This window comes from Cyprinodon tularosa, unplaced genomic scaffold (genome assembly GCF_016077235.1).
Source record: "Cyprinodon tularosa strain WSP-4 unplaced genomic scaffold, ASM1607723v1 ctg81, whole genome shotgun sequence".
In the NCBI taxonomy this organism is placed as follows: domain Eukaryota; kingdom Metazoa; phylum Chordata; class Actinopteri; order Cyprinodontiformes; family Cyprinodontidae; genus Cyprinodon; species Cyprinodon tularosa.
The window spans coordinates 1,962,881-1,990,091 of record NW_024039574.1 but is presented as its reverse complement, the minus strand read 5'-3'; the positions used below and the strand labels follow the sequence as shown (position 1 = coordinate 1,990,091).

Genomic DNA, 27,211 nt, shown 5'->3' with positions numbered 1-27,211 from the left:
AAAAAACTAAAAGCTTTTCTGTAGAGGTTAAAACCCACAAGTGTCTGGTCTTCAACACTCATCCATTCCTGCCATTACACACTGTTCCCCAGTCACCTTCAAACCACACCAGAACAGTTCAAAAGAACGGGAATGCACCACAAAACCCCCAAGATGGTGACTTGGGCACTGGAAAACAAAGGTGAACAAGTAAAACAGGAAGCGGACTTGGAGGTTTTGGAGGAGAGGAGGTTGGAGAAGTTGAAGAAGGCAGGAATCAGAGTCCTTCCTGCTGCTGCTCGTTACAACAGGTCAGGGTGGACGAGCATGTGAGCTGCTGCTTGTGTTTACTCACTAACAGATTGTGTTGGCAGATTTCTGGAATGGAAGATTCTTTATGATGCTGTTTGTGTCTAAATCATGGGTTTGATGGTGGTATTGTGAGAGTATATTGACCAGAAAAAGTGGTCTGTTGTGTTAAAAGTGTCACATGCTCCCTTATTGTCATCTGCTGCTGCTTTTCTAAAAAAAAATGTATAACGCATCAGAAGATAAACTAACCATCTAGACCGTCGGCAGTAATCCGCACAGTCCTGCTTCTGAGTGATAAATTCTACCAGAAGTTCAATTTCCCTTCTATGAAATTGACTGCCTCCTCCTTTACAACCCCAGCGCTCCCATAATGGAGGAACAGGAAGTGAGGTCACCATCTCCACCAAACATTATTCTTCGCTCGGAAAACGAATTTTTGAGCTCTCACAATTCGGCCTGCGACTCCTCCTCTGAGGGGGAGCAGGAACCGGAGGGGCGGAAGGTTCCTGATGTTCATAGGGATGATTTAGCGTCTCGACGAGTTCACCGGAGCCCAGCTAACTCCAGGGTTCACCAGTTTGTCCCGCCTCCTGTGTGCACCAACAAGGACAGAGAGCGCTGGGAAGGCATCAGGCGAGCTTCACAGCAAACCCTGCAGGAGAAGGAGCTCAGGTCAGCCCTGGAATCATTATTAGTACATTTACACATTTCTTCTACTCAGTTGCTTTACGGGTGTTGTTGTCTTGTTGGGTGACATACACTTCGCTCTGCTGGATAATGTGCTCCTCTTATTGTCTCTGGTTGGTGATTGGACAGTGAGAAGGAAGCAGTCTCTGACATCATAACTCGTAAAGAGAATCCCTTCCTGAAGGTAGATCGGGATGAGGAAGAAGAAGAGGGGAAAGATGAGGCAGTGCCTAACAGGCAGAGGGATGACCTGGCTCGTAGGCGGGGCCAGATTAGGCCCCTCCCTCAGAAGGACGGACCAATCAGCTTTGTTTCATCCTCCATGAGCCAAGCAGATATGCAGAAATGGGAGAGACTGAGGATGACTGAACCAAGGTGCCAAACACACTCCCTGCCTGAGAATGCTGCAAGGCTTTATAATGCACATTTAATGTCAAATGAAAAAACAGGACACCCTATGGAATAATCCATTCTGTCAAAAGAAATTCCTGCACATCGATACCTTTGTTTTGTTAGTCTCAGGTAAAGACAGTGAGGTAGTTACAGGTAACCACTGAATATTTCCCTTGTTATCACCATTACATACAAGAGATCAACAAAAATGTGTTTGTTTAGAAAAAATGGCAGACCCCCTCTTATTAGCTGAAATAAGCCCAGTCAGTCGCTTCTTGTCACCATCTAGCACTGTCTCAAACCTTCAATTCTGAGATGTTTCATTTAGAGCTTGCTTCATTTATTTGACAACTTTTAAAGGAAGTAAAGATCTCTGGACTCTGCCCATTACTTTCCATTTCTTTAATCTAAGCCAGTCCTTATTATACTTTCTGGTATATTTTGGGTCAATAGAAGTTTACGCAGCTTAGTCGTTGTTCACTTTTAATTGTTTTTTCACAGTTGTTTTCTTGTTTCAAACTTCCTCTGAAACAGGGTAGAATTGATGGTGAATTGGTGATAGTGAGCAATGATAACGGCAGCAATGATAACCTGCTGTAGATCCCATGACAGGTTGTCATTTAACAGTTTTAATCTACAGTTGGGATCAATAAAGTTTTATTAAACTGAGTTGAATGTTTGGGTCAGAAATGCAGATTTAACGATTTTTGTTGTATTTTTTAGGGAATATTTAATTCTGTTTCCAGAAGAGAGCCTCAGAGGCTGTAAAAGGGTGTCCTATTTTTTTCATCTGACTGTTTTCTGTTTTTGTGTTAAATTATTTAAAAAATAGCAAATTCCTCAATAAAGGAATGCCAATCAAAAGTTCAAGGTAATAATGTTTTTCTTAAACATCATTCTACGGACCGTTCACATGTTGCACCCTGGTAAAAAGAAAAGCAGGTAATTAATCCTTAAAATGAATCCCATATGAGTACAGAAACCTAATCTCTCTCAAACAGTATTTAGAAAAATCAAACCTACAATATTGTCCATTTGTTGTTGGTGGAGATGAATGTTCTGCCGTGTGACGTTTATTGTCATATCAAGAAATCGCACAGAGAAAAGAGTTCTTCACCCAGAGTCCGCATTGATTAAAACCTTAAAACCACCCAACTCCATCTTTCCTCCACACAGAGAGGACAATCTGCAAAGCTAACTATTAGAGAACTGAGATGAACAATGGCATTCTGGGAGAGAACGTTTCCATAGCAAGGAGGTTCTTAGCGATTGACTCTGCAGAAAGTTGGCAATCTTGACCCACTCTGCGTGTCAACATCTGCTGCCCCCGCTCAATAATTTTTAATTTCACTTCATGGTTGGATTGGTGGCATTACCAATCAGTTTCACTGTGTTTTAATATTGCTGACTGTTGTTGGTAAAATATTTAGGGGCAAGGAAATTTTACAATCTGACTTGTTGGACATATCGCCTCCTAACACAACACCATGCTGGAGCTCACTGAGAGCAACTCAGTCATACAAACAAATGTTGAGGGATTCCAAGTATTTGGGCGATCAATTGTTTTTAAGAGCTTTGTACACATTTTTACCAGGAGTGCCAATAAATGTGAGGGGGCTGTATGTGCTAATCTGTGTCTAAATTGGAAATTATGAACCCTGAGGTAATGCCTGTAGTGGCTTTTTAACAACCCAAGCATGAAAATAAGATATAAATATTGGACGTTTAACCTGTTATTTGATTGAACTAACATCTCCTTGTTAAACAATTGTAGTTCTGAATGAGTACGCCTTAAACCTCCCTGTTCTCCCTTTCCCTCTCACCTCGTTCTGGATTATCTTTATCATTTGGGCTTGAGTTCTCTTTATTCCTGTTCAACTGGCATTGGAAAGGAGCAGGGAACTGGCTGCTCTGTATGAGAGCTGATGTGTGAATGTGTGTTTGACCAAAAACAAAACAGTTGGCTGCAAGCAGTGCCCCGGCTTTGTTTTTGTCTTCGTGCTGATCTCATTGCGACATGAGGAACAGGATAAAGAGTTTTTTGTGCTCTAACAGAGCAGCAGCGAGTAGGAAAATGTAGCTACCTACAGTACAGGAGATAAAACGCTAAGTGCGTTCTTGTGTGCTGAAGTGATGCAGACAGACAACCCTAAGCTTTGTCCTCCACTGGTCATCCACTGCTTCCTGTCTGACAAAACATTTCAACCTCAACGACCTTTTGTCTTTACAGCCCGATCTCCTTTTTCATGATTTCTCTTCCATCCTATTCCTCTGTCTCATGCTCTTCTGCCTGCCGTGCTCGTCTGTGTTCCTTGCTTTGGTTTGAGACCGGATTCACAGCGAGGATAGGCCAGCCCCTGTGTGTCAAGCTTGTCTGCAGAAAACTTATGGAAGACCTGTCAGCGAATCAGCTAAAGCTGGACGAGGTCACAGCAGAGTAGTGACCTTTGGGGGCGTGACTGAGATCGAGCAGCCGACAGACAAAGTCATGTCGGGAGGAGGGGAGGAGACGGAGTTGCTTAGACGACTCCCTTCCAAGGCAACAGTAGCCATGCCTACCACTGGCCTGGCCTCCCAGCTTTCAGAGCGGGAATGCAGGTATGGACGAGGCCAAAGCTCAGACGAGTTAAAGTAATGGCCCCAATCCATAATCGCCTCCACTAGTCTGTGCTACTCTTAACGATAGAAGGCCCTTTTCTGTCGCTTTACTTATCAAGTTAGTTAAATAAACTGCTTGTTGCATTTTTATCAGGTTTCAAGGTCCTAAAGGCTATTCTCCCTTCTCTACCTAGTATAAGATTTTCTCCATTGCACTGCATTGCATTGATTGCTTGTAGTTTTGTTAGAAGGTAAAGATGCACGAATGCATGCAGAATTACCAGAGGAACTTATTGAATCAGCCAGACATCTGATGGACTAGCTGAAAATCATTCAGGGATGGCTCATTCAGAACTGTTTAAAAGAAACAGCTTGAAAGAACAATTAGCAATAGAAATAAGCTATGGATTCTGCAGTTCTGTGCCTCATCTCACCCGCTTCCTATTTTAGAGCCTTTATGCTTTTATCCTCAGTGCTCTGCTAAAGTGTTGATACCCTTTTAGATTTGTTCAAGTTTGTTTTTAACAACCTCAGAATTGGTAAAATTTATGTAACTGAGTGTCCCCAGCGTAATACTTTGATGGTCATCAATCCTTCCATCAGACTCTCAAAAGGACTAAGATCTTGTGCTCTAACCTTAGCCATGTCATCGTCCTGCTGGAGCAAGGCCCCCTTCTCGACTCTAATGCAGCCATTTACCATTTTTTCACATAGTATTGGCCTGTGTTTAGCTCAGTCCACCTCCCCATCAGCTCTTAAACCGATTTTCTGTAGAAGGAAGGCGTGCCCACAGCATGTTACTGCCACCAACATGTGTACATGAATGGGAAGATGTGCAGCATCGGTTTTCCTTCATTCAAAGAGTTTGGAATGGATTTGTTTTGTATTGTATGTTGTGTAGCCTGTGTCAAATTTAGAGCATACTTTCTATGGCTTTCTTGTGTGATTTTGCGTGCTTTTTCCATTTTAACACCGTATCATTCTGTTTCTTCTTTATGATAATGAGTTGTTTTGTGTTGGTCTATAACATACAATGCTAAAAGAATACACTGAAAGTTAAGTTACAGAAGTTCAAGGGGTCGGTAAACCTTGAGGCACATTGGTTCCTCGATCTGTTCCCGATTGCCATGTTCTGCATGTTTTAGACGTCTCCCATCTTCAAATGCCTTATTCAGATAGTTTTAATGTCTCAGTCTCTTTCTGAGCTTTGCTCACGTGTGCATGTCTAATTAGAGAAAGTACTTTCTTTATTTGTGACAATAAAATATATTCTAATCCCTTTAACTTTATTTGCTAATGTCAGCAAATTTCTTAGGCTTCCTTTTTTTGCTTTGTTTATTTGCCTGTTTTAGATTTGGAGAGGCATTATTGTCTTCTGCTCCTCTAACCTGCTTCTAAAAATCTTTACATTTGATCGCTGTCATTGCAGTGGTTTTTAGGTATCAGTAACCCAACTCTGTTGCTTTGACTTTGTGCTTAATGCTGTACTCTAGCGGTCTCATGGATGGACCTGTTCCCAGTCTAGCCACCCCTCCTTCTGTGGATCTCCAAACCTGGACCACGAAGTCCTCCCCTACTCCTGCTGAGATAGATGCTCGTTTTGCTCAGTACAAGCAGAGAGCTGAAGAAGAGGAGGAGGAGGAAGAAGAGGACAGGATCCCTGATCTTCAGAAAGATGACATGATGGCCAGGAGGACAGGGATATTCCAGAAACAAACAACCGGACCAGCAGGTTACAACCGTTTCCTGCCTTTGCCTGGCTCAAAGTGGTGCAGCCGAGGAGAGGCTACTGCTGCTGCTTCTTTTAACAAAAAGGAAGCACAGGCAGAAAAAAGCGAGGGGCTCAGCACCAGGTGGGCTGAAAGTTGGCGTTTGCTGTGCTTAACAGGGTGCAGAAACCTCTAACAAGTTTGATGTTGCTTGCTTAGTCATCGGTGTATTAGTTATTTAAATTACAGACTTCTCTACCTTAGAGTGGATAACCAGCATCTCAGAGTTTCCCAAGAAATGCCTCAACACCAAAATGACCCTACGGTGATCAGAGCAACGTCTCAAACAGAAAGTGAAGACGAAGACGAGCATGATGCAATGGATCATGGCCCTGACCCGGAGAAAGATGACATGATGGCTCGAAGAACCAGATTGTTACAGAAACCAGGTGTGATCAGAGGAAATCCCTGCTGCAATCAGTTCCTTCCGGTCCCTGGATCGGTCAAATGCAACATCAGCTCAGTGTCTGCAGGGAAGCAGTCATGCAGCGGGTCTAAACTCACAGAAAACACAGGCAGAGAAAGGTATTTACAGTGCTGGAATGAAGACATGGGTGTTATTTTGGTAACCTCCTGTCAGTGACACTAGAATCATTTGCAGATAAAGTTTGAATGCTAGTGGCCACATGTGCATGGAAAGTCATCAGATTTCCTATGGGCAGACAAACTTGTACCATCAGAAAATACATTTGTATTGCCCTGACTGAATCGGTTCTAAAGTAATTGGAAATCAAATACATTATTTAGAAAAGGAAGTTCACTCAATCAAATCTGAATTTAGCGGTTTGAATGTGAATACATTTGGTTTAAAGATTCCGTTTTTTTAATAGAACATTCAAATTTCTCTTTTTTGCTTTCAGCTCTAAAATTCAATTTCAGTTACTTTGTGTCATAATTAACATAGACTAATCAAACAGATTCCGAGATTTGCACTGGAGCACACATGAGCTTTGTAGATACCATAACCATGTCAAACATGACTGGGAAACCCAGAACAACACCAGCAACATGCTATGCTAATTTAGCATATTTAGCTAATAGCCACAGGTAGCTGGTACAGTTAGCCATCATTTTTTTCTTTTCTACATGGTGCTAATATGATTGATAATTTCCCATTATTAATGACACCTAGCAAGCTAATGTTTGATTATTCTGTGGCTTAAATCTTAACACAATGAAACATAACTTTCAAATATAAATTGAAATATAGACCCAAAAATAAAACAGACCAGTTGAAATTAATTCAGTTTTTAACAATTAAATTCAGTTTTAATTTACTGAAAGTCTTTCTCAAACGTTTGCATTTAATTGCATATTACATAAATGCAGATTCAATCCGGGAAATTCAAATGAAGTTTCTGATAGCACAAGTTTCTATCCGTAGTATCCTGGCTATCTGAAGCTAGTCCTGAATTAATTGACTTGTCTTGGGTTCTGCGGGATTGTTTAATCATATTATTATTCCTGGTGTGGATGTATCTTTAGTAAAAGGCTCATCATTTTTAATCATTTGAATTAATATGTCCTACCCACTCTTTTCACCCTCTTGAATGGCTCAGTTAATGCCTTGTTGAGACTAGCATTGTTTTTTTCCCCCTTTTTTGTTATTACAAACTTTGGCTTCGGTTGGCATGGCTGTTTGCTGAGTTTCAGCCGCTAATTAATCTGTCAGATTTTATCGTTTCAGAATAAATCAGAACTGAATCCAAATGAAACTGCTGGGAAGCCACTTTAGAGAAGAATGAGTGTTTCTGTAAATTCATAAAATAAATAATTTAAACAAATATGAACTCATAATTGAGTCTGCTAGAGTTTAGACACCTTTAGAAAATATAAAACATTCTTAGAAAAAAAATCATAATGGACCCATAGTGGAATATTAGAAAAACTTTTCGAGAAAAAAGATAGAAATTTCCTCAGAAGATTCTGATATGATAGAAAATAGTGTATCATACATATTAACATAATTAGTTGACCTGCTCTATAAAGTATTGGCAAACAGGTCATAGGATAACAGAAAATAAATGTAATGAAACTTGGATTTATTCCGAAGAGCTGATCAGTCATCAGTTTTTTGGAAAGCAGTTCTGATTTACCATTTTGGTGTGTACCCTGTTAATCCTGGCTCTATCAATGGCTCGTTGTATCAGCAGCGTTGTTACCATGGCAGTAGAACATGAAGCCTCGCCCTTCAAAGCCCCAACCAGCCTGAGGTGTCCTGGGTTGATAGGGAAGGAAAAGCTAGAAAAGAGAGAAACTGTGATGGTCCATAATGCTGCTGTGAGCGAAGTGAATGAACCATCATTATCATCCTCCTCCTCTTCACTCATACCTCCTCCCAGCATTCCCTCGACTCAAATCTGTAAAGCAGAGGAAGAGTTGGAGGCTGGAAGAGAGGAGGAGAAAAACAGTGATGGGAATCTGGAAGTGGAAAAGAAACCATCTTGGACAGAGGATGATCTTCCTCCAATGATGTGAGATGAATGTTTGCTTGTTAATCATTTCTCTGATTTGACCAGCAGGACAGTAGTGCTGACATTCAAGCTGGTCTATTTCTGTTTTATACATATTTGTCTATTATTTATAATGGTGACATTTGAAACTTCTCTCATTTCCCCCCTCATCAGCTGCCTGTTTAAGCTTGTCATTTTAAGCCTTTTGTCCTTACTTTCTTTCCTCTGCTGCTGTTATAGGGTGAGCCGACGTGTTGCTTTTCTGTTAGACATTGAGTAAGTTTTACCAACTGAATATTTCTGAGGTCCTGCATGAAGAAGTATGTCTGCATGTCAGTTAAGAACTGCCAAAATTCTCTGCAACATACAGGCATGAAGGAACTATTTCCATGGCCTTTGTTTGGCATCTCATTGTGCATTTTTACCACTTGGCCTGATTGTTTTATCGCTTATTTCATTGTTTCATTACTTGGTCTTCATAACCTTGCATTTTGTCCATCGAATGCTTGTTAAATGTATTCATGACCCCAAAATTCATGTTATTTGGATTCTTAGAGCTGTTTTTTTTTGTTTATCTTTGACTGGTTTTGATCAACAGTTGTTCTTTAATTTTTCGTTCTCACCCTGACGGCATGGCATCCAGTTTGTACTAAACATTTAAAGAAAGTCCTCAAAAGAAGAAAGATCAGTCCTACAGGTTTGCAAATGATGTACAGCATTAACTATTTATAGCCTTAAAGTTGATCAAACGCAACCAAATGTAAGAGATGTATAATTTTTCAGTTAATCGTCACATTTTTATCTTACAGTTTTTATAAATCTTATAGCTGGTGCTAAATTATATCTTTGATTTTTTTCTCCACAGAAGAATAAAAATGCTTAAACGTTAAGTTTAAAGCTGGTTCTTTGCTAGGTTGTTTGGTTTAGAAGCCGTTTATTAAATATATTTTTTTGGTCCTGGTGCTCTTTAACCGTTTGATGCTTTTTCCCTTTTGTTTAATATTTTATTCATCTGTTTAACCAGGTTAAAACAATCCATTGAGGGGGATGTCTCTTTTTTTAATTATAACCCTGCCAAGACTTTGACAACTTCATATAAGAGACACAAAGCACTTAAGTAGTTTACAAATACAATACAATAAATTACATATGCATGCTGACATAAAACAAATAAATTAGGTACTAATTAAAACATAGCAAAGTATTGTCAAAACCAGTCAATTTTAAAAGGGCAGTTCTAAATCTACTCCTAGCCAATGGTGATGCTATATATATTATATAATTCAAAAAATAAAGTTCACTTAGTCTTTTGATATGTATATGTCTAGAGGCAGGAAAACAACAGAAAACATCTCTGCAGACCCCACACATGCTGGAATTTTAAAAAGAATTTTCTTTCAGGCGGCCACTACAGAGATGGTTTGCTGCCTCTGAACACTGAACAGAGTGCTGAGGTCAATGCTACACATATTCATCTTATTAACCTAAAAACAATGTAGAAATAAATGCTTTTTTCTTCTACCAGTCTTTTAGTGAGAGGTGGTATGGGTACATGGATCAGATCCATGTCAAAATCCAGTATATGACATTGTCTTTAATTATATACAACTTTAATAGATGTGACATAATGTATTTTAATAGTTAGTCATATAATTGATTCATAAAAAATGCAAAACCACCAAAAAAAAAAAAAAAAAAAAAACGTCTGCACAGTGATTAGGTAGAATGTGTATGAATAGTGTGTTTAATGGTTTAAAATAAAAATGTTTTGGGATGAAATGGTAACACCACATGAATGATAAATTAGTCAGATTTACATTGAGAGAAATTCTCAGAAAGTCTTATTGTTAAAGGCTACAGAAAGCTTATCTGCTTGAAGGAAACAATGTCAAGTAATAAGAGAGTTAAAGAGTTAGACACCTAAAAATTTTTATTTAAAGTTACTATTTTCTTTTCTTTTGTTTGCTGCTGTTTCATTAGGTATTTTTTATCATTACTCTCAATTTTGTGAGCAGCAAAACCCGTGCATGTATTTTTCAAAAATCTTTTTTTCCGAGTTAGATTGAATATTTACATTGTTTTAATTTCCAGGAGTGTGAGTATGGGTGACATGGCCAGTGAAGAAGAGGTGGAACATTTACCTTCGCTGAGCCCATCACGGCCTGAGCGCATGCATCAACAATGTAACGCTTTTTTGGAAGAGGAGGACCACTGGCAGGATGTGAGGATCTTCATGTTCTATAACTGTTTTGCGGTTGGCAGAGTTGAAATTGTCTGAAAGTGTGCATGTGCATTGTCTTAGGACCTGGCTCGCTGGAAGAGTCGCCGTCGCAGCGCATCACAGGAGCTGATTAAAAAAGAAGAGGAAAGGAAGAGAATAGAGAAGAGGATGAAGGAGGATGGATCAGACAGCAATAAGAGGAAGAGCATTAAGACCTACAAGGAGATTGTAGAGGAAAAGTAAGTGCTTTGCTGTTGCCTTAAACATTACACCAACATATGTCAGCATAATTAAGCTGTGTTTTGATTATTCTTCTTTTTAGAGAACGTAGAGAAGCCGAACTGTGCAAAGCCTACAGAAATGCAGCGAGTCCAGAGGAGGCAGCTTTGGTTTTGCAACGTTATGCTCTTCGTTTCACCATCAGCGACGCAACACTGGACAGCCTGAAGCTACCCAGAAGCACCAACAAACCCAATAAGGACCGAAACCAGACAGAGCTGGAACACAAACCAGCATCAGATGTAGATAACTCAGAGACACTGAACCATACGACCACACTGGAATCAGAGGTTTTAATAAAACAGGAGCCCTCGTTAGCTGCCGACGTAAACACAGAGGGTACACATGAAAAAGAGAAACTTGGTGTCATCAACACCAGTTGTTTGACACCAGAGACCAACTCACTAATAGAGAAGCCTCAATCAGAACCACTTCCTGATCTACCTTCCCATATGACAGAGCCACAGCCTGAGCCTCAAAAACCGTCGGACACAGCAGCATCACAGCCACAGTACGAGTGTGCTCAGCCTCAACCTGCACAACCCAATCAGATTCTCCCCTCTCCTCTGTCTGCACCTTCCAGACCCCTCCCCCTGCTGGTAGCAAAGCCCTACTGCCCGCCCAAGAGCTCTCCCTTTGGACACAAACCTGTCCAGGTCCAAACGGTAGGAACTATATATATATCTGTCTGAATACAACATGGATTTCAGAATAGTAAACTGCTCTGTCAAATTATCTCTTCGACATATAAAACGAGACCATGGTTAATAGTTTCCAAGCTTTTCTTACCTTAAGTGTAACAAAGATTATGTACATGTCAACAGATATGCAATCAAATGGTTTTGAAGACAATGTTAGCATTTAGTCAACCATCATGATCTAATTAACCTGAGACAGGGTCCAGTTAACCTAGGAGGACATTTATCAAATATATAGTTAGAACAAATAGGGTTGAATGAAATCAAAAGGTGCCCCAAAAATGTACTAGTTTAAAGGCCTAAAGGACATTAATTGAAACAGATTATTATCCCGTTCAGGGTTTTCCTTTAATGGATTGTTTGTTTCTCAGTGGAGTTGTTAAGAAGTTCATGTGAAAAAATACTAAAGAAATGTAACGTTCGGACAGATGATCACTGCTTTTTGCTCCCCGTTGGTCACATAAATGCGCCTCCACTGCGTGGTGCATGCACCATCTTTGTTATTAGTTGCCGCTTTCAGGTAGCAACAGCCAATGGCCACAGTGGGCTGCGGTGACAGCAAATCTCGTGATGCTTTGCGAGGAGAGCTCTCCGTGCAAAGCATTCTGGGATATACTGCTATATGGATGAGCACGAAGGACGGCCTTACGTAAACATAACCAGAATGATTGACAATTAGGAGGATCACTTATTAAGATGATAAACCCTGAAATAAAAGATCGTCCTCTATACCTTTAAATAGCTTGGTGATACAAATACCAACTCACCCAACAACATGGTTGCACATGAGTACATAAAGAGAGCCAGACCGATTAAAGAGAGCATGCTGGTGTTCACAGCAACCAACAAAATGTGAAGGGAGAACAATTTAAGATATTTAGCTGCTTGCTTATTAAATCAGAAAGTTTTTTGTCCTGTATCATGTTCAGATGGACGAACCGGTGCGGGTAAATGGAGAAACGACAGAGGATTTCCCGTCCCCTCAGGACTCACTACAGGAAGACAAAGATGTTTCCTGCAAACAGACAGAACAATCCGATCCTCCAGAAGAGACTGTGGAAAGTCCAAAAACTGCAGAGCAGCCGGAACCACTGCAGAAGGAACAGTCAGCCCCATCCTCAGGCTCTGCCATCAGCTCCCTGATGGCAGGAAGAAACTGTATCATCAGAACCACAATTGTGACAGAGCTTACAAAGACCCATGTGGAACCGCTTAACTCAGAGGTCCAGAACAGCGGACAGGTAATCAAGCTACTTTTTTACATTTCTAAAGCTTTACTTTGTTTTTTTGAACATCTTGTAGGTTGGATCCATAAACAAAGCTTTATAACAATTTTGTTGTTGTTGATAGTGACTGGCTTTACAGCATTTTATTGATTTGGTTTAATAGTTCTTTCCTAGGGTTCATTGATTATTCATATTTCATGACTTCATAATTTATTGGACTTTCAGGACATCTTATTGACTTTTAGACCGCTTTGTGATGTGTTTAGGTTCTTTCCTCCACTGAAATTTCTCACTGGAAGGATTTGCTATGCTTTGTCTTTCTCATCATCTCAGATATTCTCCTATTCTGGGCAGTTTTCCTTCCTCTGTGCAAATGGTGACCACTGTGATTCATGCATGCTACTGTCATGCTTCACTCACAGGGTAGTGTCCTCAGAAATAGCATTGAGCTAGAATTGGTGTTGTTCTCTAAGGGCGAAAAGTTAATTTAAAACTACTTCCACATATTTCCACAGCAAGCGTTTTGGATAACATATCTTGGTCTGATTTAATCGCAGACAAACTTTTTTGTGGCTGAAAAAAGAACACTGCACATGACTTTAAACACACAGTGACACATGGTGGTGGCAGCTTCATGCTGTGTATAAGCAGGAAGCTTGTCAAATCTCATGGGAGGCTTATTGGAGGTTTAGAACAGAGTGAAGATCAAAGCTGGTAGAGATTTATCCTGTTGATAAAGGTGCAGATATATACCACACCTTCCAGAAAATACCCAGAAAACCAAATAGCTTTTATTCCCCTCCAGTTTACAAGTACTGTGTGGTGATCTGTTACATACAATTGTTTGTGCTAGCAAAAAAAAAAAAAGAAAGGTTCAATGAACACATTTGCAAGGCGTTATAAAACCCAGTTGTTTTAACTGCCTTGTTTAACAAAAAGGCTGAATGCTTCAAAACCCTCTGTAGACTCATCTGTCTGCACAACCTGTGAATTACTCTTTAATTTCTAAACACTAACATGTAAATAATCTTGTTGTTTTATTTAATACACTCCTAAGGTAGAGAAAAGAAATGGGTGGAAAGAGTTGCTTTGGTTCCGTCTCTGTATGGGATAAATAATGTAAGCAGGTGTCTGCACTGGAAAAAATCTAAATCTAGATAAGTAATCTTTTCTTAAAATAAATGCATTTGTTCTTGGACTGAGGAGGCAAAAGAGACATTTTGCCAATGGAAAGAGACAATTTATACTTAAAATAAGAATTTATTTCAAGTGCATATTATCTAAATATCTTATTTTAAGAGTAAAAATAATCATTTCATTTGCAAACTATCTTATTTACCTACTCAAATTATGGTTAAATACACTCAATTTAAGACATTTTTACTTATTTCTAGATTGTTTTTCCAGTGGGGTTTAAACATTTCCATTTTAAAGGTCATTTACATGAACAGAAAAACAGCAGCTAAACTAAGAACAACCCATTTAACAGATCACCAGTGTGGTTAGGAAGGATTTGAGTGGTTTATTGCTGGATCTTAACAAGCGTCAACCTGTTTATAAGTGCGTTTTCCTTTTCTTGAGATTTATTTCATTTCAATGTAACTCAGGATGGGACTAGTGAACAGTTGGAGACGCCAGCAGAGGAAGAGAAAGTTGAACTTGCACAATCACCCACCAGCATGCACGAATATTCTCCCGCTGTGTCAGGTAAATCTGCTTTTCTTTATCCTTCACCTTTACAACTGTCTCTTTGTATTTTTCTTTTTCTAATGGCGTGCCATCTTTCCACAGAGGGGCTAGAGGAGAGCAGTGTGACCGTAAGTATCTGAAGGTTTCAGCTCTGTCTCCTCCTTTCTGTTTCTGCTCCATCCTCAGATTTGACCCCGTCCTGACCCCTTTGTCTCCAGTGGTCGCTGTAGGCAGACTTGTGTCCTCACCTTTCCTCTCTTTCTGTCCTTTTGCTCTGGTATATATGTGTGTTTGTGTCGGTGTGGTTGTCGGTCGGGTCTGGTTAGATTGAGACCCCCATGTTGAACTTGGCTAAACGTGTTAATCACTGGGTCTGGGACCCCAATGAGGAGCGTAAGCGCTTGGAAAGGTGGCAGCAGGAGCAGGAGCGCCTCCTAAAGGTACTGTAGACCGAGGTTGTGTTTGTGCATGGCTCTGCAGGTGCTTTGGAAAGTAAAGATGTTCTGGATGTTTCTTTGTAGAGCTCGGTTCAGGAGGTTATATACACTCATCATGGGTCTTAAAGTTGATCTAATGTTGGACTTTTGGAGATTCATTTGAGCTTTTTTTTAACAACAGGCAGGTTTATAGATTATTAAAAATGACAAACAGATACTGTTTTTTGTTTGTTTGTTTTGGATAACCCAGTCTTGGTTTGTTAATTTCCTGGAAGCAGTGTACCTAGTTATTCAGTTGTGCTCCATGGGGGGCATCAAGTAGGGGGGGTCAAAAGTCATTAGGATGTGATTCCTGAGGTATATACAGTCATATGAAAAGTTTAGGCACCCCTATTAATTTTAATTATATTTATTTCTAAATATTTGGGTGTTTGTAGAGCTGTTTCAGTTTGATACGTATATCTAATAACTGATGGACACAGTAATATTTCACTATTGAATTGAGATTTATTGGACTAACAGAAAATGTGCAGTCTGCATTAAAACAAAATTTGACAGGTGCAAAAATATGGGCACCTCAGCAAAAAAAGAGACATTATTATTTAGTAGATTCTCCTTTTGCAAAAACAACAGCCTGTAGTCGCTTCCTGTAGCTTTTAATGAGTTCTTGGATCCAGGATGAAGGGAGTTTTGACCATTCTTCTTTGCAAAACAATTCCAGTTCAGTTAAGTTTGATGGTCTCTGAGCATGGACAGCCTATTTCAAATCATCCCACAGAATTTCAATGATATTCAGTTCTGGGGATTGGTATGGCCATTCCAGAACATTGTAATTATTCCTCTGCATGAATGCCTGAATAGATTTGGAGCGGCCTAAGCGATCCATCACTGGCATAAATTCAACTTCATATCTGATTCTTGAACTTTGCTCTCAAGAATTATTGAGTGGAATCCATGCAACCCTCAACTTTAACAAGATTCCCAGTGCCAGCATTGGCATTGCAACCCCAAAGCATGATGGGACGTCCACCAAATTTTCAAATCTTCCAAATCTTGGAATGCTGTGTTTTTTTGCCGCCATGCATAACGCCTTTTTTTTATGACCAAACAACTCAATCGTTTCATCAGTCCACAGGACCTTATTCCAAAATGAAGCTGGCTCATCCAAATGTGCATTTACATACCTCAAGTGATTCTATTTGTGGCGTGCTTACAGAAAAGGCTTCTGTCTCATCACTCTCCCATACAGCTTCTCCTGGTGCAAAGTACGCTGAATTGTTAAAGGATTCACAGTGACACCATCTGTGGGTTGTCCTTGACCATTCTCACCATTCTTCTTCTCTGCCTCTCTGATATTTTTCTTGGCCTGCCACTTCTGGGCTAAACTGTCAGTTTAAATCTCTGAGACAACTTTTTGTACCTTCCCCTCAACGATTACGTTGAACAATCTTTGTTTTCAGATCAACTGAGAGTTGTTTGCGGTGCCCATGATGATCTTCAGAGATTCAAACAGGAGAACAACTTGCAACTGGTCACCTTAAATACATTTTCTCATGATTGGATAGACCTGGCTATGAGGTTCAGATCTTAATGAAGTTACAAAACCAATTTTGTGTTTCAGTAAGTCAGTGAAAAGTAGTTAGTATTCAAATCAATAAAATGAGGAGGGTACCAAAATCTTTGCACCTAAAACTAAAATAGCTGTTGCAAACACCCAAATATTTAGAAATGAAAATAATTAAGTTTAATAGAGGTGCCCAAACTTTTCATATGACTATATAATGATGACCTAAATATGACTAAAATAATAATATAATTAGTAGATGTAACATTTATTTATCCAATGCATAATTTAGATATTGAATATAACCTTAAATTGTTAAATGCACAATAAAATGTCCAATTAAATATTTCAAATGCATTTATAATGGCAAATTAAATATTTCAATGTGATTTTAGAGTAAATACTTTATTCAAAATTAAATATAATTCATTTTATATGTATAATTAGATATAGAATTATGTAATTATATGTATTTTTAGGGTGTCACCAGTAAGTTGCATTGGCTTTTTCTAATGTCCCTGGCTAAAATGTCTGGGAACCCCTGATGTAAGCAAGGCTGTGAACTGAAGGGCTATGAATAAGAGGAACTGTTTCCAGAATTTCTTTCCCAATTTATCTGGTGTTGCATTTTATGCTTGGAATGAGATCCTCTCATAGAGTAAATTGTGAATAGAACGGTGTAGGTATTTGAAAACTTATAATTACCATGACACGGATGTCCATGATCAGTGTATCTAACCAGAGCTGTATGCTTTTGTTTTATATTTGCGTGTGTTAGTTTTCGCCTTGTTTTTTAGTTATTTAATATAAACTGTTCCTGCTAATAGGAGCAATACCAGAAAGAACAAGAGAAGCTAAAGAAAGAGTGGGAAAAGGCCCAGCTGGAGGTGGAGGAGGAGGAGAGAAAACACAACGAAGAGGTGGGAACGCTCACCTAAAAAACGAAAACAAAAAGAATTTTTTAGTTCTTGCTCTGTTTGTCTTAGATTTTCCTCCTTCTGTTTCCAATCCTCTCAATTCATCCAGGAAAGACGAATTCTAGAAGAGACTGTTGCACCTCTCAGTCCCTCTGCCTTGATGCAGAAGTGGTCAGAAAACACAACTTCTTATGCAGAAGAAAACAACAACACCGCAGACGGAGAAAATGTGTCTCTGCAGCAAAATGGACAGAAAATCCCATCCGGAAGTCAGGATCAACATTCATCCAAGCTGCATTTTTTCCAGGGTGAGAATAAAGTAAACACACTCAGAGATATGTCCAGTTGTCTAAAGGGCAGTTAATGTTAAACATTTGGTTGTTTTGTTTTGTGATAGACTCTGGATTTGAAGATCAGGCTCCAAATAAACAGGAAATGTGGAAGACGGCATCTCTGGACCGCGGCCCTCAGCTGAACCAGACACAAGCTGTTAGGAGGTGAGCGAAAAATGAATGACGCCTTTATTTTTCCCATTAACAGCATTTCCCCTGCAGTCATGGTAAAGATACGGTGCATTCTGAATTCACCACAGTATGCTCATCAGGACATAATACAGCTGGTCTGGTCTTTAACAGATGTGTTTAAATCTGATCTTTACGAACAAAATGTACAATAGCTTCCTCACTTTCAACATTTCTTTGGGAAAATGGACTAAAAGCTGCTACTGAAAATTACAGGACATTATTGAACAGCTTGATGAGCCTCTTTTAGGAGCAATAACGATCTATTTTAGCTGTTTAATCAGTTGTTCACATGGTTATGGAGAAGTTTGTTCCACTCTCCTGAGAAATGCTGTTTCATTTTATCTGTTGTATTTTTTATCACTTCAGCCTTGCTGAGGCTTTCTCAGCTTTATTACAGCACCCTAATTCTTTACACTTTCATCCAGTTAGTTAAAGATTTGCTGTTGTGTTTGGGATCATGAAATGTTGCAAAGCTATTGCCTCACTTGTGACTCTTAAATAAAATTGGTATATAGAGAAGCTCATGTCAGACTGGATGGTCACCCCCTCACAAATCTTTGTCCTCCACTGATGAGGCACTAGGGCTGAAACAATTTATCGGATTCATTGTAAGGAATCGATTATTGAACTAATCGTCAAATAATTCTGTAATCTATTAATCATCAACTGGAGTATAGAGACATGCCTTTAGCTGACAAAATAACCCACTTAGAGCAGCAATTATACCAAATAAAAAAAAAAGAAAAAATATGTAAAAAATATTTTGGTCTGTCAATATCCTCTACCCAGAACTCCTCAAGTGAAAAGGTTTTAGTTTCACCTGGTTTCATTTCTTAAAAAATATTTTTTAAGGAACCTTTTGCTATCCGATTATTAATTGAAAAAATAATCGACAGATTAATCGATTTGCAAAATGTTGGTTAGTTGCAGCCCTATGAGGCACTGCTTACATACCATATGTTTCTCTCGAGACATAGGGCTATGCTTTGTGACCAGTCATCTTTTATTTTGATATCATCTAAGAACTTTGTCCTAAACTTTAAAATTCAATGTGCTAATCCTAATCCAGGGATCCTACAGGGATCTTTTGTTTGTTTGTTTCTCTGACTATTCTAGGGTATGATCTTGGGGTAAGTTTACCTGGACATCCACTCCTGGAAAAATTGGGAACACTTAATAATTTTTATCACCTGCTATAATCTGTTGGATAACTTAAAATTGTTTCAAGGTGACCTTTTAAGGCTTCTCAGATTATTGATTTTTCATATGTTTTTGCTGAGGCCTTTTTTCTTTAGCATTGTTATTAAAACATGTTTAAATTACGATCTAGGCTATAAAAGTGATCCATTAATCAACTTGAACACTGGCAGCATTTGGCTAGAGCTTTCTTACCCAACTAATTTTAAGCTGCTAAAGGTGGCATTTGTTCATGTTTACAAATGTTTCATTTTTGTATGTTATTATGTATTGAATATTTGATATATAATTACAGTGGTGAATCCGTGGTTAGTTTTTGAATGACTGAGGTTAAAACTTAGAACCTGGAAGAGACCTGAACCATTTTATCATGCTTGATTTGTAAAATTCTCAAGTACAAAAATGAGTCTTTTTTTTTTTACCATGGCTACAGGTAAATTTAGACAAATAGAGCTATTTAAATCTAGATATATATTGTTTGAACTTGTAATGTTCAGACTGATTTATAAGCACTAAAAGGAGAGCAGATGAATGATCACAGTATAAAGCAGAGGATCATTTTCAGCCCTCTGTCTCTGCAGCTTATAAGCAAACCAAATATGAAGAACAGCTAGAAAAGGCATTTATTTGAGATACAGACCTCTTTTATCAGCGATGAAAACATACTGCTTCTCACCTTTAATTCAGATCAGGATCACATGATGCTGTAACGAGTAACCGGGACCTCTCTCCTTCATCGGTCCAGCCTCCGTCACACAGCAGGTAATAATGTTAACAGTCACCTGAAAATATCCGGTTGTCTGTTTCTCATTCCTGCTCTTTTCCTCCTGTCATTGTTTTAGGTGCGTCAGTGGGAAGCGACTCTGTTCTGGATGTTCAAAACCTCTGGGAAGAGGAGCTGCTATGATCATCGACACTTTGGGGCTGTTTTTCCACATGCACTGTTTTAAGGTCTGTTTGATACCACAGCGCTCATGTTTTAAATTTACTATACTTACTCCATAATCAGAAACAAACGTAGTTTAGACATGTTTGTCTCACAAAATGGTTTATGTTTACTAAGCTGTTATATCTAACCATCAACACTCTCTATTGATTTAGGTTAAACTTTTTGTATTATTGCCATTTAGCCTCGTTATGCAGGGTCAAAAATCTGACCCCAAAAACAAGATTTATAATGCTTCGGTAACATTTAGGATGTTGGATTGAGTTGAGTGCGTTTTGTCTGAAGGGTCTGTTTTCATACTGGGTTTTTCATCTGGGACAATAATATTAGGATAAGAACGATGATATTTAGGATGAAATCAGACAAGGTAGAAGTCAGACTCACGGTAAAAGTGGTTGTCTTTGTAAAGTGCCTTGAGATGACGTGTTGTAAATTGGCACTCTTTAAATAACTTGGAAGTTGAATAGATTTGAATGATCATTTAAAATTATATTTAGGCAAAGATTTATCTAGTTTCTGTTCTGAATTGCCAAAGAGTAACAAATATAAGAAGAAAAAGATATTTTCAATATAACAAGCATTTATTGTATAGTACCCGAAAAAAGAAAGAAATAAATAATAGCAGATTTCCTCTGCACTGGGATATGGGATGTTTTTGTTCTAAAATACTGACATAATTTATGTTTATAAGCAAAAACTAACTTTTTAAGTGAGTTTCTGGTATCTTAGTGGAACAATTTAACCAGCTATCTAAAGGTCAAATTAAAAGTGTGGGGATAAAAACTGGGAGATTGGCTACACCCTGAAAGTACCCTCTAAAGTATGGAATCAAATCGTTACCATATTTTAAATGAAAAAGCATTTTTAGACATGCTTTTTCATTTCAAGAATGTGGTTGCATTGTTTGGCTCATAAATAAAATCAGTAATCAATAATCCGGTTGCATTTTCATTTTATTCTTTAACACTGCTCATCCTTTTACTTAATTAAAATGAAAAAGAAAAAGACATTTGAGATTTATTTTTCAAAATGTACCCCAGCAAATACCTACCAAATGCAAATAGGATGATTGATTACTAATTTTATTTATGAGTCAAGTAATGCAGCCACATTCTTAACATGAAAAAGCATTTCTGAAAATGCCTACAATGAAAATGACCTACATTTAAAACGGTTAGAAATCCTCTTACCGTTTTTCCTTCTCTATAGATACAGTCAGTATAGCTTATTTCTATGTTTCAAGGGCTGAGGGCTTAAGGCTTGTGAAAATGAACCAACTAGAAGAGCGAGGTTTGTGAGAACGCTGGGACCTTTTTTACACCTGGATCCCAGCTCTTTTTTGCCCTCATTTCCCTTCATTGTCGCACAAATTTCCCCCCACTTCCTCACCGCCTCTGCCCTACTTAGACCCACAGCTAGTTCATGATTGTCCCTCTTACGTTTGTGGCGTGGAATAACATAGCGCAGACCACGCTTCAATATTGGGCATAAATCAAAAATATCTGCGTCATACCTGCGAAAAGCTCACTGCGACACACTGCTGTGTGAGTATAACCAACCTTTTAGTATGCATGCCAAGGGGAGTTACGGAATTTAGCTTCACAGGAAATGGACTGCACTCAATAAATTACTTGTTTTGGTTTCAATAACCAAAATATAAAAGTCCTTAATGAAGTGACAGAAAATAATATTAATTAATTGCATAACCTTTCCATCTTTTGTTGCATTTATTTTATTTTCTTTAGTCATAACCTTTCCATCTTTTGTTGCATTTTTTTTTTTTTTTTAGTGTGGAGTATGCAAAGGACAGCTGGGTGATGCCATGGCAGGGACTGACGTCAGGATTCGCAATGGACTGTTGAGCTGCTATGAGTGCTACATTGCATCTAGAGGTAGGAAATCATTCATTAAAGAAACAAACGATTAATACGTTTAATTGCTCTAATGCTGCCTTTATGTGGTCTGGTAAAGATGATCCTTAACATTTGTAAAGTGGAAATTACCAGCACATTGTGTTCAAGTGCTTTTGTTGTGGTAGAGAAGAGACACATGTTGGATCAAAAGATTATCCTGACCAGTTGCTTTGACAAGTCAGTAATAGACTTCCTAGTTCATCTGCTACAGGAACAGGTATTGACTGTGTTGTAGCGAGCATCTGATAAAAGCAAACAATTATGGTCATTTAAAAATTTTTACAAGTTTAGAGGCTGATATATTTAAAAAAATATATACCGGTACGTGTAGGATACAAAGACAATGAGAGACAATACTTAATAATGCAATAATCACCAGAATAGTTTCTCTGCTTTGTGCCATGTTTAAAAGGTTAAAGTTTACCTCATCTTGGCAACTCGGGTATCACAAATTTTATTTCCAGTTCTCCAGTAGAAATCATGACATGGGTCGGTGTTCATGTGCAATTTTGATTTTGATTTTTGGTATTTACCATAACTATGATACCACATGAAGGCAGGTTAAATATTTAAACACTTACCCAAAGTATAAAGAATCTGGTATTTGTGTAGTTTGTTAAAAGCAGCTATCTGATTTATGCTGAGTAAATATTGTCTTTAAAATGTCCATTCAATTATGTGGAAAACTGTTTTCTTGACCGTCTGAACACAGGAGAATGGTTTTACCTGAAATAAGGACAGTCCGACTGCTAACAGGGGAAGAAGTTGCTGCTTTAACAGCAGTCAGCTTGTTTAATTGATCCAATTTGTTTTGCTAAAATATGATTTTTCTCCTATGGGATTTTTTTTGTTGCCTCTATGTTTAAAGTTTTAAGACTTCATTGTTCTTTCAGTTAACGACTGTCTTAAACTTTATAGGTCTCAATTTGACAAGTGCTCCATCTAGTGGCATAACCAGGGAAATGTAATCTTATTTTTAATCCAACTAGTTAGATTGAGAACACTTCTCAACAACTCAAACTATAAATATATTCACGGATATAAACCTTGACCTATAAATTAATTCCCTGCAGGCATTAATACTGTGGAAAAACAGGTGGATTTTTTTTTTATGTGTTTGTTGTCCTGGCACATATTTATTGATGGATGGATCCAAATAAATGATTGAATATCTTAATATAAGTCTGTATGAATCATTTGATACAATGCCAACAAACTGCCTCTAGTTTACAAAGTAATTATTCTTCTCTTGGGATCACGGTATAAAAATGTTTAGTGAGAGCTAATTTGATTTCTTGAAGCCTCCCATTTCTGTTTTCTGAAAGATTTCTGTAGACAACGCCACAAAGAGACCAAACTTTTGCTTTTCTTGCAGGCAGAGGTCAGCCCACTCCTCTATAAGACGGCAGACGGGAATAATTAAAAGGAACTACAACATTGGAGGCATTGATGGAATAAACAGAAGCTCTGTAACCACAAGTCTGGCTGTTTGGGAAAAGCCCTGGAATCTCTGGATTATTCTGTTTATAACATGAATTGCACAAAATCAACTGACTATTTGTTTTGTTATAGTTTTTTTTTTTTTTTTTTACTGGAACTGGACTGACGGTGTTGACAAAGTACTGTTGATGTACTTCTCAACTGCCCACATGTAATCACCTGTTTTTAATGTGAGTGGAATGGATGCAGACATGAAGAAACACAGCTTGTACATCCATGACTGAACTTTCCTTTGTCACACTGTAAACCCTTAAACTGGAATCTAAATGAAGGCCCTTTAACACCTTCCTATATGGAATGATCATGTGACTCCCATTTTTAAAATGTGATGCAAAGTGAGTTAGGTTGAATAACCTAAAGTAGCCTGACTATTCTTAAACCTTACTATAACTTTTAACATTACTTTCATCATTTTGGTTGTGTGTTTACAGTTCTGCATGAAGAAAACATAAGTTATTGTGTTGTTTGCTAAGAAGGAGGGTGATACTCTAGTTTTATTTCAAAGTTTATGAACCTTATAAACTTTTGCAAACATGTCTTCATATTTCTTTTTACGAGAATGGGTCTGCATGTTATTAATTAATATATACTTAAAGTGTTTTCCGTTTTGATGTTTTAGCTTTTTGTTCTTCTCATACTGCTTTTGAATCAGTGCCTTATGTATGTAATGAATGCAACATTGAGGTGTTTTACGCTCAGTTTGACCTTTGGGTCAAGGCACAATGTGTGTTTGAGTGCGTGCATGTCTGAATGTAGTGTCCGATTAAATCAAACTATTTCATACCAGCAAATGTCTGATTAACACAAATTTTCCCCTCAGTAAACCACTCTATACCTACTAAGCCAGTAACATAAAGTTTATTGTTGTTAGATGACAAATCCAATTATCCTAAAGCCTCTCCTTCTTTGCCTCCATCACTAGCGCTGCTTCCCTACTGATTCCTTCCTCTGTCTCAGCTTGGTGTAAACACCTCACAGCCATGTTACCCCTCTGAGGAACAGAGCTCTGATTGTCTTTTATAAAAACTGTATGTTTATCAATAAAACAATGGAATCGGATGCGGGTGTTTATTTCCATTCATTCAATGTGGATTCAATGAATGAGCGATAAACTATTGGTTTCTAAGCCGAAAAACTGTGAAAGAATCAGTGGAGAGCTAAGTAATTGTGTTTGCTTAGTCTGACCTAATTTCCGTCTTAAGAAATCAACTTGATTTTCTATAGCAGAGGCTCGCTCCGGTGCTAAACTGTTAATGTGTACTAACTACTACGGAAGCCAGAGAGTGTCCTAAATGTAACAGCACCAAAATAAACATCTGTGTTATATTGAATTATCTTAGCTGTCCAGCAGGAAGCTTGCAACCTCTGCATCCATTTTTGAGCTCTGCCTCGTCATGAATTATCTCCATCTGGTAAAACCTACTCCAAGATAGACTCTTGTTTTTCTCTGTTACATTTTTGTTTTTCTTCCCTCTTTTTAAGCAAAGAGTATTGTTGATCCTTCATTTAAAAAGTAAGAATTATCTATTATTGTATAATAATTTTGTCACCTTTTGACTACCTTGATCAAAGATTGCAACACAACATGGTGTTTTTCATCTGGTGCAGTGCCACCTATGTATTTATAAACAGTTCAGAAAAGTCTTAAGTTTTTATGCTGTTGTGATTAGACGTTGGTGAAATATATATTTATGAAAGAAATACTAGTTTTCTTACTGAAAATAACTCAGACTAGAATCACTGGAGCCATATCCAGTAACTGACTTTTCTTCTTTCCAAAGGCATCCGACATTATTGTTAGATTTTATTTATTTATTTATTTGAATAGGGACAATGCACATTAATGAACATCAGTATAAAAACAAATGTAAATATGCCGGATTATAGCTACAAAGCTAGTTTCCATCCGTAGTCCCTAGGCAGGCAAATACATAAGAAAGAACATAACATACAATACAAGCATCACAAGGTAATGTTAAGAGTTTAGTGGTTACATGACTGGTTACATGATATTTAACTCTGAAATTCTAGACTTACCTTCAAAAGGTTTTGTCTATGCATTAGTTTAGAACACCGAGAGTACCAAGAGCACTATTACACAAACCCACATGCAGAGGAAGATGCAAACTCCACATACAAAAGGCTTAAGAAGATGTTTGAAATATCCACCTCTTTTTCAAGATGTTTTTTTTTTTTTAACTCGTGAGGAGTTATTTCAAAAGGTTTTGAACCCTGTATTGGTTCTGCTTTTCTGCTTTTCTTCACTGAACTACGTGATTAGTTCCCAGTTGTCTAGAACTGGTTCCCTTTTCAGGCCATCTGCTTTTTTTTTTTTGTATTTCTGTAAAGCATTTGTTATACCGTATATATATGTTGTATCAGAAACACAAAAAAATATTGTTTTTATCATAGAGAAAATAATACAACTACCCATTTGTGAAAGGTCAAACCAGGGATCTGCGACACGTGGAAAATACACCTAAGCCAATTATTATTCATGCTAACCCAACATTTCTCTTCTGACTGGAATAAATATATTTTGGACTGACTCAACAAGAGTCAAGACTTGAATGTGTGCCAAGGGTTAAAGATTAGGGTGATGGAAAAAGGCTTTCCAACCTCAAAGGCTATGAGCTTCTTAGTGATGATAACTTTGTTATTATTACTTTTTTAATCCTTGACCACATGAGAAAAAATGGAGAAATATTTGCTTGCTCTGTTAGAAAAACCGGATGAAAAAAGAAGCAGATGTACAGACGGCGTGCTAATTCCTCTGGAATGGAGGCACAGAGGTTTGCTTAGATATGCAAAATAGTTATACAAAGCACTGAGAAAACAATCAGGTTGCAAAGGAGATTACTGGTTTATGCTTATTACATGCATATCCACTTGTATCATAACAGCAAAGGATGACAATCCACTAATGCATCTAGCCCAGGAGTCAGACTCCAACAGAGGTCTGATCTCCCACAAAACATTAGGCTGAAAGAAACAATGACCTGCTTTACAGTTTTAGATATAGGTACAACAAATGCAGCATAATTTTTTTAATGGAATGATTGCATAATTATTTTTTCATAGAAGAAAAGCTTTTCATAATTTTATTTCTTTTTGCAAGGGTTTAAATTTTTCTTACTTTAAACTAAAAATAAAGGAATGCAACTATAGAAATATATTTATATAGTTAACTTTTATTGAAAATTATAATTTGCCATTTTCAACGGGTCATGTAACATTTGCGGCTCTAGAATACTTTTATTAATTCAAACTGCAGGGATATGGCTCTTCTTCAGAACAGGGGTAGGATTTAATACGTTTTATTACTTCTTCCTGCTCCTTTTCGAACATGATGGTATGTACATATGTTTTTTCTTTTTCTTCCTTTTTGTTTTGTTATGACTTTATTAATTTACTAATATTTGCTTTTTATTAAGTGCTCGAAATAAATGATCAATCAATCAATCAATCAATCAATGGTAAAATATCTATAAAGATCCCTGCTAACCTCCTGGTCATGGTCGACGGGTCGGGAAGGCCGGAAAGATTGCATGTGGATGGTCGTTTGGTGCATGGCGCGTGTTTTGAAGCTGCTTATGGAGAAATGTCTTGGGCCGTGAGTAGTGAGGAAACAGGAAGCGATTCTTGTGGGATGGAAGAGGGAAATAGTGACAATGAAGGTTGGAAGATAGCAACATCAAAAAATGAGAAAAAGCGGAAAAAACAGAGATCAGTTCAAGGGGAATCTAGTTCAGAACAATCCAGTGATGATCATTCCATACATTCCACAGCACAACAAAATGAATTCAAAGTCATATTCAAAGTCGTTAATCAGGCAGACTCTTTTACAAATTGGAATCCGGTTCACTTAACAAAAACCATCAATAAACTTGTCGGAGAAGTCAGAGGTGC

The 27,211-nt window shown here is 38.0% G+C and overlaps 1 protein-coding gene across 1 annotated transcript in view; it reads left to right on the top strand.

Annotated features, from left to right (window-relative positions):
- The window catches only part of LOC119774344 (LIM and calponin homology domains-containing protein 1-like), a 38,315-nt gene extending 15,095 nt beyond the window's left edge, over window positions 1-23,220 (top strand). The window contains exons 10-31 of the mRNA XM_038271798.1: window positions 93-290; window positions 652-963; window positions 1,108-1,353; window positions 3,712-3,969; window positions 5,463-5,822; window positions 5,928-6,263; window positions 7,889-8,212; window positions 8,432-8,467; window positions 10,283-10,412; window positions 10,494-10,651; window positions 10,735-11,356; window positions 12,319-12,638; window positions 14,195-14,322; window positions 14,407-14,432; window positions 14,631-14,744; window positions 17,133-17,225; window positions 17,332-17,530; window positions 17,620-17,719; window positions 19,631-19,705; window positions 19,786-19,894; window positions 21,679-21,781; window positions 23,178-23,220. Coding sequence (XP_038127726.1) covers window positions 93-290; window positions 652-963; window positions 1,108-1,353; window positions 3,712-3,969; window positions 5,463-5,822; window positions 5,928-6,263; window positions 7,889-8,212; window positions 8,432-8,467; window positions 10,283-10,412; window positions 10,494-10,651; window positions 10,735-11,356; window positions 12,319-12,638; window positions 14,195-14,322; window positions 14,407-14,432; window positions 14,631-14,744; window positions 17,133-17,225; window positions 17,332-17,530; window positions 17,620-17,719; window positions 19,631-19,705; window positions 19,786-19,894; window positions 21,679-21,781; window positions 23,178-23,203 — 4,273 coding nt within the window. The 3' untranslated portion in view covers window positions 23,204-23,220. The remainder of the gene's footprint in view (window positions 1-92; window positions 291-651; window positions 964-1,107; window positions 1,354-3,711; window positions 3,970-5,462; window positions 5,823-5,927; window positions 6,264-7,888; window positions 8,213-8,431; window positions 8,468-10,282; window positions 10,413-10,493; window positions 10,652-10,734; window positions 11,357-12,318; window positions 12,639-14,194; window positions 14,323-14,406; window positions 14,433-14,630; window positions 14,745-17,132; window positions 17,226-17,331; window positions 17,531-17,619; window positions 17,720-19,630; window positions 19,706-19,785; window positions 19,895-21,678; window positions 21,782-23,177) is intronic.
- The last annotated feature ends 3,991 nt before the right edge of the window (window positions 23,221-27,211 follow it).